Here is a 12,713-nt window from a genome sequence, read left to right as displayed (position 1 = left end):
TAAACCATACTCACTCACTCATTACCTGGAAACTTCATATGTAACTGATCGCCCTGTAAAGTCATCAGTAAGTCGTTACCTGGAAACTTCATATGTAACTGATCGCCCTGTAAAGTCACCAGTAAGTCGTTACCTGGAAACTTCATATGTAACTGATCGCCCTGTAATGTCATCAGTAAGTCATTACCTGGAAACTTCATATGTAACTGATCGCCCTGTAATGTCATCAGTAAGTCATTACCTGGAAACTTCATATGTAACTGATCGCCCTGTAAAGTCACCAGTAAGTCGTTACCTGGAAACTTCATATGTAACTGATCGCCCTGTAAAGTCATCAGTAAGTCGTTACCTGGAAACTTCATATGTAACTGATCGCCCTGTAAAGTCATCAGTAAGTCATTACCTGGAAACTTCATATGTAACTGATCGCCCTGTAAAGTCATCAGTAAGTCATTACCTGGAAACTTCATATGTAACTGATCGCCCTGTAAAGTCACCAGTAAGTCGTTACCTGGAAACTTCATATGTAACTGATCGCCCTGTAAAGTCACCAGTAAGTCGTTACCTGGAAACTTCATATGTAACTGATCGCCCTGTAAAGTCATCAGTAAGTCGTTACCTGGAAACTTCATATGTAACTGATCGCCCTGTAAAGTCATCAGTAAGTCGTTACCTGGAAACTTCATATGTAACTGATCGCCCTGTAAAGTCATCAGCAAGTCATTACCTGGAAACGTCATATGTAACTGATCGCCCTGTAAAGCCATCAGCAAGTCATTACCTGGAAACTTCATAGTACGTACTTTATACTACGGAAACATCATTACTCGTTGTTCATCCGGAACAGTCATTAGTAACCACTTGTTGTCCCGTAACTTAAAAACAGGTTACTGATTAAAATCAATAATTGTCGATACTGCAATTTTACATTCAACTAACGTATCAAGTATCTTCATAACTAACATAAAATGTCTGGAAACTAAATAAGTAACAACCAGTATTAAGTTACAAGTAATTGTTATTACTATAGTTAAGTTAAGTAACTGTTTTCCCCATACATTCATTGGTAACCGATGTATTTTATAGTTTCATGTGTACGTGATTCTTCGTCAGTTTTGTTAGTAACCGTTCGTTCGACATTTTCACAATAACTGCTGCTGTAATCGATGCATCAGTTGTTTCCGTAATTTCTTGTGTGGCTCATATTATCCGTGGAACATTCTACTCACCGATGGCCGGGATGATATGTAAGTTGCTATTGTTGATGGTTGCTTCACAACTTACCTTTCTCAGATATAACAGATATAGTAGGCTGCAGCTTAAAGATGTACGTATAGTGTTGCAAGATACAGTGATAGCATCATGTGCTACTATATAGCTTGGACACCAGACTCATGATCAGGAAGGGCGTGGACTAGCCTGGTGGTTAAAGCGTTCCCTCATCACGCCGAAGACCCGGGTTCGATTCCCCACATGGGTACAATGTGTGAAGCCCATTTCTGGTGTCCCCCGCCGTGATATTGCTGGAATATTGCTAAAAGCGGCGTAAAACTATACTCAGTCAGCCAGTCATGTTCAGGAAATATCGGAAATATACACCAAGTATCGATATTGGACTGGCTTTCGCTCCAAGAGCGGCGTTGCTTTAATGTGGAGTAATGTAAGACTGGATAGAGGCAATAGTCCACATGTACCATGTACCATGTAACATGTACCATGTAACACATATCATGCAACACATTTCGTTTTTATGAGCATTGATCCACACGACGGACCGCCTCCGTGGTGTAGTGGTTAGAGCGTCTACCCGGAGGAGCGGAAGGTCGCGGGTTCGATCCCCGACCGCGTCATACCAAAAGACGTTAAAATATGGTACTTGTTGTTCCCTGCCTGGCGCTCGGCATTAATGGGTACAAAAAGGACTGGTCGGCTCGGTATAATGTGTCTGAGTGGGGTATTCATGCTTCACTGCGGCATGGTATCTCAGTGGGCTAGCACTATAGCCAGACTTAAGTCTGGACTAGTACAAGCAGCCGCACATACACATACACACGCATGCACGTCGTTATATGAGCGAGATATTCTCAAGCACGACGTTAAACCCAATTTCACCTCACCTCACCACCTCATCTACGCAACGGGGACACGGTGACATGCATCAACCCTGTCTGCGAGTCTATCACCCGATCCCGTAAGTCCTCTCTTACGGCAAGTATGTATGGCACGTAGGCAAGTTTCTTGTTCTAATTGGCCCTGTACCTTATCCAGCAGTGAATGGATACCCGACAGGATTAGATGTTAACTTTCACCTGCCTCATAGGTAGCCTGGGTTGTGTACTCCCCAAGCAGCTGAAAATCCAACTCGAGTGAACATTGATATCTAGATTGACTGGGGTAATGATGTGGCACATTGAGAACTATAAGGTGTGGATTTAGCGCATTATAAATATGCACATTGTGATTATTATTATTATCATTACTGACACAGGATACAAGATCTCTGATTATTAAGTGACATACCAAAACCCCACATTCACCATTAATTTTCAGGATTCACCGACTTCATAATCTGACGCAGCCAACTTGAGGTAACTCCGTGTGGAGATCTGCAAAACTCATTAAAGCACGTCATGCAGACATTACGCCAGCCGACCTTGACCCTAGAGGTTATGTTAAGGTAAAGGTCACAGACAATTAACGTCAAAGTAATTCCTGGGAGTGTCGTTCACAACATTACCCGGTGTTTTCTTTGATAATTAGTCCCAATCGACGATTAGGGGCACCTTCAAGTATGTCGTCCCCAGACAGTGAGGCCACGGCCCAAGATCTTCTTTTGATGTTTCCGACAATTCTACATTTTCTTTACTGAGATGGTATGATGAACTCATAAAGCCTTCCCTGCGTGTGGAGGGCGGAGTTGGCAGGCACACAAACACCCTAGTCGTTACTTATAACTCGCCAACTGACTGTACACAAGAACAATAGAAGGATCATCTTTCTTCTTCTTTTGATAAGAAGATTATCACTTTTAGAACTGCACAGTTCAAAGGATACTCGTGGTAAAACGAGAAAACCTGGCTTAAAGTCCGGCCAATTTCAAGCTCTGTTATTATTTGTAGTCGGCGGGATAAACCGTTCACCTGTCGTGTAGTATTCTCCTTGCTAACACGGAAGCGAGAATAACCCCAACAGCGAACGCTATTTCTTAGGGTTTTATCAGTTGAAGAGACGCTGAACCTGAGAGACCCTCCACCCCACCCCTCAACCCCTACCACCCCCCTCCCTATATCCCACAGCTCGTCTGTCTGTGAAGTTTGTAATTTCGCCGCTCATATACAGTAACACAGTATTTGAAAGTGGGGTGTTGTGATCGGTTTCGTCGATCAAGCAATAGACTTCTTAAGATAGCGACTTGAGTAAAAGAACCACTATCAAAGACTACAGCAGGGCCAGTGGAAGAATCCTGGCAATGGATGTACAGTGACTGTTTACACAGCTATTGTGATGGCCAGCTTGCCTGTAGCTATCGACTGTAGAGTGTCTAATACATTTGATAATATCAGTTTCAGCGGCTCAGTCCTACTGTAATACAGAGTTTGACTACACGAATTGCTGGGCCTTTATTTTGAAGTGGGGAGCGAATTCGGCCGTATGATGTGCAAGAGGACAGAGATAAGACTCGATAACCCGGAGCAAATCCCGCTATGGGAGGCCGCTCCGGTATACTTGACACGCACTTTGATGATGGGAAAATCTATCGAGAAATAGACAGACTACGACGCAAGCCAGGGGACTCAAATACAAACACGGAATCGCGACACAAAGGAGCGAGAAGGTAAACCGAGTTTAAAACATGAGTCGTCGGCCGCTACGCGTCAGAAATTGTCGATGTGAATGATAGAAACAAATCACCTATCCCTACCGTGACTTGTTTGTGAAGGAAAAAATTGGAGGACCTGATTGGGGGTAAGTTTGGAGGAGGGATACTCCCCGTCAGTGTTGATCCCGCCCTGCGTTTCACGAGGTACCCGATACACACGCCACATGATGGACATTTTACCTCGCTTTGCTTACTGTCGTCTGTCACTTGTAGATGTGCACGAGACGAGCGCGCGCGGAACTTGAGTCGCCTAGAGTGACCGTTCTTGGATAGGAGAGCAGACGACACTTTGACGAAGCGGATCGTTTTCGGAGCAAATTTGTAAAATACATTTGAACAAATGTTGTTTCTTTGTGGAACTGAAGTATGGATTTCAAGGAATGACACTTAAGCACAAACGATATTGGATGTGGCAGTATTTGAGTCAGAATATTTACACGTGATTATATTTTTTTCTCCATGTGAACGCACATATACTTTACGTTTTGAATTTTACATACTTGTACAAACAGACGATGTGTATGCGGACTTTGATTTGTTTAAAACTTCTCTTATCTCCTCTTCTTGTTTCGTTTTCGACCGGAGAGGCATTTATTGACCGTCTCGAACAATGCGAGCCTATAAAAATCCCACAGTGCCGATCTATGCCTTACAATATGACACGGATGCCCAACCTGCACCGTCATAGCAGCCAGGAGAATGCAAGGCTCGCCTTTGAACGATTTGAGCTGCTCTTGAACCAAAACTGCAGTGAAACATTGTTGTTTTTCTTATGTTCCATATATGTACCAATATGCACAATCTCTTTCCAACCCGACCCTATCCCCCCGTGCAAGGGTGTTTGCGAAAAGGCGAGGGCAGGGTGTGAGCCCGTCATGAACGCTTATAATGTGTCGTGGCCCGAGGCCTTGGACTGCTCGCGACTCCCCCGATATGAGAGGGGGGTATGTGTGTCCCCCGAGGCCATTGTTTCACCATCAAGGAGAAAAGGTAAGTTGATTTCTTATCTTCTCAAAAGCATGACAACTTGTAAAATGATATCAGTTTTGATCATAATGCTGCAGTATTCTATGTCACACCTGTTGATTATAACACTATTAAATAATCATAATATATTTACATTACATTACATATTAACTACACTTACTATTGGTGTAAGTAGAAATGGAATAGATTGCATTATAAAACTAAAGTCATACATAAACTTCAACAAATTATACGTTTTGAGGAATCTCTCTAAAAAAGCGCTGTGGTATAAGCTAAAGTGAACGACACTGGCTATTATTTACATCTTTTATCAATATATCTTCAGTTATTCGATATGACACAGGCCACTTCTTCTAATGGGACTTTTATCTGTCAGTCCGTTATTGTTCTGTAAAGCCATTGTGGCTAAATAATGATGTTTTCTGTACACGCGAGTACATGAAAATCATATTTGGTGGACATGCTCCTTTAATTCTCGCCGCGTGTTTTGATGACCTCTTGTAGAGATGACCCGAAATCCTTTGATCTTTCGCTTTGATCATTTGCGATTAAGGTAAACTGGGCCCTATCACAGTCCCCTAGGAATCCAGCGATTCACCAGCGCCCCGACAGAGTGTTCCCGTAATGGCGATGTTTACATATTGTCCCACAGAACACGTGTTGAGCTCTCGGAAACAAACACTCTCAGCGAGTGATTGGAAAAGCTAGAATGTGTGCACTGCCCGCTGATCGTAATATTCGCATGTTAGTGTACAAAGGGGATTGATACCAATTACCTTGACACGTTGATTTGGGATTTAAAGGTGCTAGGTACTATTTAACGTTGATATTGGAAGTCATTGGAAAGTGGGCGGGATTCAGTTTATGTGATGGGATAGCTTGTAAACTGTCATTATGTTCATGTCACGTCTTAGTTTAAGGCCCAAAACATCTTTGAAAGCGGATGAATAGTCGTCCGAGTAGAAGATCTTATAACGTGAGATGAAGGACATGATTTCAACGTTATTAAGGTTTCATTTGATTTCTTTTCCAATGTGTCGTGAAAACAGTCCTCATTCACTGTAGACACAATCTGTTTTCCTGTCATGTGTGACTAAATGATGCATGTAAGGACACAGATACACCCACGTTTCAGGTGTGTTCACTTTCCCCATGTGGGACACTAGGTAAACCCAGAATGCTTTAGTTGGTTCGTTTGACAGTAACAACGGAGGTGTAATGCGTTTTCCCTGGCGTAGTCCTATGTCCTAAAGTCGAACACATCCACGTTTTTCCTTCCTGGACATCCCGTTTCAACTCAGACAGGATCTATGCCATTATCTGTATTTGTTTTGTTTTCATATGTTTGTTCATAATGAGAAGTGGTGAAATATTAACCATCATATCACCAACCACGAGGTATTTGAGACCAGTCAGGATGAATTTGACAGGGGTGTCTCTGTCCCAATGGAACGGTTTCCGCGCATATCCATATTTGAAACATTGACTTGTTGTGACAGGGTGTTGTCAATACACACTACACTACTAATCATAGCCTTGCTCCATGGCTGTACTCAAAGCTAGGTCCATGGATGTATAGTAAGTCTATCCATTAAAGTGGCAAGATAAACGGACGCCAGACTGTTATTTTAGAAATGTTCATTAAAACTATTAATTACCTTAGAGAATTCTGCAAGTCTACACTGCTTATATCGTTAGCAGTTACGTGTATCTCAATGAGTTAACGTACAGGAGGCGACACATTGTGTATAAAGCATTGTAGTTCATATACAATGTTCATATTGTATTTATCTTAATACACTTACTATCAAAACCAAATACGTTTTTCTTTCTTCTACATTCATCTAAGCCCAGTTCTCTTTGAAGACAAACTCCAGCATCGGTTGTTTCGTCAATGTGAATTCTATACCCTCATATGTCTATCATGTTATCATTATACACATAGTTCTTTGTGACGAGACGATGACAGCCATTGTATGCTATGCTGTATGCTTATAACCTCGGCTCGGAAGAATTGGTCTCTGGCCATTCCAGAGCGCTTAACGTGCCACGGACTTGTGTGGAGTAAGAGGCGAGATTTCTTGTACTGCTTACGGCAATTCTAGAAATCCACGGAATAAGTAGTATTTGCATCAAAGAGAAAAAGATTAAACGAATTGGTTTGTAAACATTGAAAAGATCGGGAACAATGTCTAACTAGAATACTGTCAATACTCCCAAATGTACCTCTTGGAGATCTAAGGAATCGTTTACCTTCTTGGGCATAGCTAGTTCTGTCGTCATCGTATATGGAGAAATGTTTATCGGATAGAACCTTTACTTGAAGGGAATATTTGAGGAACAAAGTAAGAAAGCTTCAGATTTGGCTAACTTAATAATCTGCGTAACGCTATACACCACTTTGTTATTATAACAGTTGAGCAGACATGAAACGTTGTTGTGTATGTTTTTAACTACTGGGACCGTGTCAAATACCACACTAAAACACATCAATGGGAAAAACTGGGCTGGAAAAATATGTTTAACAATGACAGGAAAGAAAACAATCGGCCGTCGTAGACGAGTCATGGGTCTGTTGACAATATGAAGGATAATTCATGTTCTCTTGATGATCAAAAGAAATCTTCTGAAAAAGAATAATGTGCTCGGACGGTATCCTCGAACCAAGACTTGCTCATTTGAGCAACGTACTATGTGACTGTCTCTCGCGTTAAGTCCTTCAATTTACAAAAACATGTGTAGTGAAAGCTTTATTCCGAAACATTATCATAACGCATAGTTGTAGCATAAGAATTGTGTCAAGTACGATTAAATAAAAGTCTACAAAATATACAGTTTCTGAGTTATCATACACTGATAATTTGTATGAATATTTTGAACATCTGACGTTCAATTACTGACCTTAGTTCACAATGCAGACCTAAAGTGTAAATGGGATAAATATGACAGATTCTTCTACTCTGACGTCAAACGGAAAGCACTTTCCTGAGTGTACAGGTACAACCGTAATGATAACGCTCACTGGGCTATCACCAACGTGTGGCTATTTTCTCTCCAGCTATTTGTTTTCAATAAGGTTTCTTTATGGGTCCTATATTACTACACCCATTAACCCGTGACGGGACGCACCATCAGACGGTGCAATATAGCCATGAAAAAACATTCCCAACATCGACATGGGGTCCTATCTTGCATTCATATATCTCCAGCATTTCTCCATTCAAAATACCTTTTGAATTTGGCTGCCGTCCCAAGCAATGAGAAAGCTTTTCCATGTAAGCGTTTTTTTCAGCATGAACATATATCTGTATGTTAAAGCATATATTACAAACCTTTTTAAAATGTGGCTTTCCTTAAATGTGGTCTATGATAGCGTTTAAGGCTGCTTAGACGTGATCGTATTTCAAAGTGAGAGCGGTGTCTCCCTACCACTATGTACGTCAAGGAAATAGTTTGCTTTTTATTTTAACAGAACATGCGTTGTTAGTGGTTTCCTCCAAATTAGTTTAAAATGGTTTGAATGGATTTTTCACAAGTTATATTCATTGTTTACAATATACCCGTCCTCCTCAACAACATGTGATATGTTCTTTATTTAGTGAGTGAGCTTAGTTTTAGGCCGCACTCAGCAATATTTCAGCGATATGGCGGCGTGTTCTTTATCTAGTTGTAAGTAGGTGTATGTTATAATCAACCTTTTCTAACTTGACAATCAATGAAGGTGAGGTATGCATAACATTACCTTCGAAATATATTACAGGTACGCAATCGGGGAAGAAGCTCTGACGCTGCTTTTCTCACGAAACCAGACAATTACCTTCAGTTTCTTTTTACTTGTTTAGGGTAATATGGACTGGATGTGCCTTGGAAGTGAGTTTAGTTTTACTTCGCACTCAGCAATATTCCAGCTATATGGCGGCGGTCTGTAAATAATCGAATCTGGACCAGACAATCCAGTGATCAACAGCATGAACATCGATCTACGCAAATGGGATACGATCACATGTGTCAACCAAGTCAGCAAGCCTGACCACTCGATCCCGTTAGTCGCTTCTTACGACAAGCATGGGTTACGGAAGATCAATTCTAACCCGGATCTTCACGGATGTGCCTTGCTGCGCGATCATGTGTTAGTTGCCTAACACTACACTCGGCAATATACCAACTGGCGGCATATATATTGTCGATTCTGGAACAAACAACCCAGTGGTCGATATTGTGAGCTACGAGCCACGGAGTACTGTTTGTTGGGGATTGATTCTCAATATGTTAGCAAGTTGGAGTTGCTTTGTGTGGTTGGTTAATCTCGTGCTTTGAGGTTTTGTTTAGATTTGTGTGTGCGTGCGCGAGCGTGTGAATCTCTGTGTGTGCATTTATCTTTGTGTGTCGTTTTGCCAGGGCAGAAATGGTGTTGGGTAAGTCAACCTTGAAAAATAGCTTATATCAATCATTCATAAAGTAAGATAGGAAAGCTTACGAACTGGTTCACAAAAGTCATCATGATATTTCTCTAAGCAATCACTTTACATTTTAAGCAATTTATCGAGTTTTATCCGACAGTCTGATAGCCCAACAACGGTGAATGGTGTTCTTTCTATCAACCACTAATTCGTCTGGCCTGAACTTCTCACAACCCACCGTGACAGTACTGAATGTAGGGTAAACCCGTGTTACAATAGATAACAGTTTGTTGTTTAATGCCGCACTCAACAATATTACAGCTATATGACGGCGAACTGTACATATACTGACCTACGTAAGAAAGTAGGCAACTGTTTTCGGGAATCATTCTCGAAAAAAACCAATGCAGATATTTTGAAAAATGTTTTTATTCTGTCTTACTGACACAGTCAACAAAACACCATGGTGCCGCTGTACAAAGCTTTATGGTATGGTAATAACGGTAATCTCAGCGCTGAGATCACATTGTGCAACGGCATCAAGGTGTGTAGTTTCTTTTGCCCGTCAGTATAGCTGAGTCTGAACCAGACAATTACCAGTTACTAATAAGTGCCATTAGCTTCAGTATGACATATCTGTGATGGAACGCGGCGCAACTCCGTATTCAATATCTGCCCCTGGACTTTGAAGTGAATCTCCACACGTGTGAGACCTATATCGCCAAGGGCTCACCCGTACTTCTTGTCCATCAATCGCGATTTAAAAAATGCCTTTGTTCCATCAAAACGGTTACATAGTTAAATAGGTGTTTCAAAATTATCATATTGATGACGTACGTGACTGTGTTTGATATCTATCTCCGGTGTCGATGGGTACCTGGTGAATGTAGTAGAATATGTTCGTAAAACCACAGGTATGCTTAATTCTAAGGCAGCAGTACGGAAATATGAATGTGTAACGCCGATAGCCAGTGATTTCCAACACGTGTTAGTCGGTTGTCCAAGCGGATTATCATTAAGTCATTCAATACTAAGTGTCTTTGTTATCAACATATCTCATACCAGAGAAGTCGATCTAAACAATATGAAAGCATTAAATGTTGAGATCTTGAACAGAAGGCGTGAAATTAGGTCTTATCTACCCATTACGGTGTAAGGTAATCCTTGTGCGCACGCTGTAAAGTCGTAACAGATCGGCGAGGTGCGTGCAACGCTTACTTAATGTTCATGCTTCGTCCAATCCGTCAAGTCCGCTCCTAGTTTGAGTAATGGCTTTTTACCAGTGCCATCTAACAGAAAGGTGACTTTTTGGTAGCATTCCCTTGGGCCAAGGATTTTCATTCATAAGTTTATTTCTGCTAGTGTTATCCAGTGGGCGTGTGAGATATCACTTGGGCAAGTCTTTGAAGCGGAGATTAGCTCGAGCAGGTAGTGTGTCGCTCAGAGGTTAGAGAGCGTTGTGATTTAGCGCACGTGGCGCTGTTCACAGATCCGATTCCTAATTAGGTGATTGGTGATTGCTCTTTAATCGCTTTTATGTGTGAATAAAGCACTTTATGTAAACTCCTTGTCTGATCTTATCTTGGTTTTGAATGGACCGTGCCCCAAGAAGGAGATCGTGTTTTCATTACTTTGATAAGAAAGGGCATAGCCAGAGTACATACTTCAACTGATACAAAGTCGGTGATATGTAAGACTAATTATCAACAGAGAACGTTCTGCACTGTTCAACTGTTGTGTGGAGACTTCTGTATAACACAAATCTTGGGTCAATATCGCCTTGATCCGTCAACACACCATCACATTAGGAACAATATCCGAATTCAAAACCAGTGTCTACATGGGTCGTGATTGATTAGCGAGTAATGGTTCCCGTAACCTGCAATATGCTGAGGAACGGCGGTACTGTATGTGCTGTAACCTGCAGTACTAAACTGACGAGCAAAATAAAGTACACAGGTTGTGTTTCTTCAATAAGATAAAAATAACAAAACCTATTGATGAAATGGAAAATGATGCTGAAGCACACTACAATACACGTGTTTTATCAGCAAAATGACATGGTAACAATAAACATCGATGCAGTGATGACCACTGCAGACGGTTCCTACGTCTTGCTGGAAGGTCAAGGCCATTCCACGCAACGGTCGGTAGGCCCGTATGCCAGCAGCACGAAGTCGTCTTGTCACTATGAATCGGCTCACGCGATGACCCAATGATGCGTCTGCTGACGACGTCACCGTCAACATCCGGCAGATAGCGATCCTCTTGGGGAGTTTTGACTCTGGGACGTCCACCTCTGAGTCGATCACATGTCTGGCCTGTCATATTGAAACGGTTAAACAGCCGAATTATGGCTTGTCCTGTGCAACCCAATGTCCTTGCAATATGGCTATTGAAAGCACCCATTTGCGGCATTCCTGTGGCCCGTTCTCGTTGCGCCGACGTCAATCTTGGCATTTTCTCGTGAGATTTTTGTCAAGTGATTGTTCAGTCTTCACGACAAACAGGCTTTATACCCTCTGTAAGAAAAGTGTTCGTGCATGGAACAATAATCACAATTTTGCATAACACGTACAAATGTTTTTGGTTGCATTTTGGCAAATGAAACATGATGGTTGCTTTCTATACAATCAGTGGTCTTCAATAATTTTACTAGTTAGAACGCAAATTTGGAATTGCAGCAACAATTACACCTGTGTACTTTCTTTTGCTCGTCAGTTTATATGTTCTGTAACCTGCATTACGGTTGAGTACCGGCGGTACTCTATGTTCTGTAACCTGCATTACGGTTGAGTACCGGCGGTACTATATGTTCTGTAACCTGCAATACGGTTGAGTACCGGCAGTACTCTATGTTCTGTAACCTGCAATACGGTTGAGTACCGGCGGTACTATATGTTCTGTAACCTGCATTACGGTTGAATACCGGCGGTACTATATGTTGTGTAACCTGCATTACGGTTGAGTACCGGCGGTACTCTATGTTCTGTAACCTGCAATACGGTTGAATACCGGCGGTACTATATGTTGTGTAGCCTGCATTACGGTTGAGTACCGGCGGTACTATATGTTCTGTAACCTGCAATACGGCTGAGTACCGGCGGTACTATATGTCTGTAACCTGCATTACGGTTGAGTACCGGCGGTACTATATGTTCTGTAACCTGCATTACGGTTGAGTACCTGCGGTACTTTATGTTCTGTAACCTGCATTACGGTTGAGTACCGGTGGTACTATATGTTCTGTTACCTGTATTACGGTTGAATACCGGCGGTACTATATGGCTGTAACCTGCATTACGGTTGAGTACCGGCGGTACTCTATGTTCTGTAACCTGCAATACAGTTGAATACCGGCGGTACTATATGTTGTGTAGCCTGCATTACGGTTGAGTACCGGCAGTACTCTATGTTGTGTAACCTGCATTACGGTTGAGTACCGG

At 41.9% G+C, this 12,713-nt stretch overlaps 1 protein-coding gene across 1 annotated transcript in view; it reads left to right on the top strand.

Moving 5' to 3' along the window:
* The first annotated feature begins 3,302 nt into the window (after nucleotides 1–3,302).
* Nucleotides 3,303–12,713, top strand: part of LOC124262028 (secreted frizzled-related protein 3-like) — a 34,877-nt gene continuing 25,466 nt past the window's right edge. Inside the window, exon 1 of the mRNA XM_046696449.1 lies at nucleotides 3,303–4,870. Within this exon, the coding sequence (XP_046552405.1) occupies nucleotides 4,396–4,870 (475 nt within the window). The 5' untranslated portion in view covers nucleotides 3,303–4,395. The remainder of the gene's footprint in view (nucleotides 4,871–12,713) is intronic.

This window comes from Haliotis rubra, unplaced genomic scaffold (genome assembly GCF_003918875.1).
Source record: "Haliotis rubra isolate DU_JTF1 unplaced genomic scaffold, ASM391887v1 Scf82, whole genome shotgun sequence".
NCBI classification, from domain to species: domain Eukaryota; kingdom Metazoa; phylum Mollusca; class Gastropoda; order Lepetellida; family Haliotidae; genus Haliotis; species Haliotis rubra.
The sequence above is the reverse complement of the archived record's forward strand: the minus strand, read 5'-3'. Positions and strand labels throughout refer to the sequence as shown.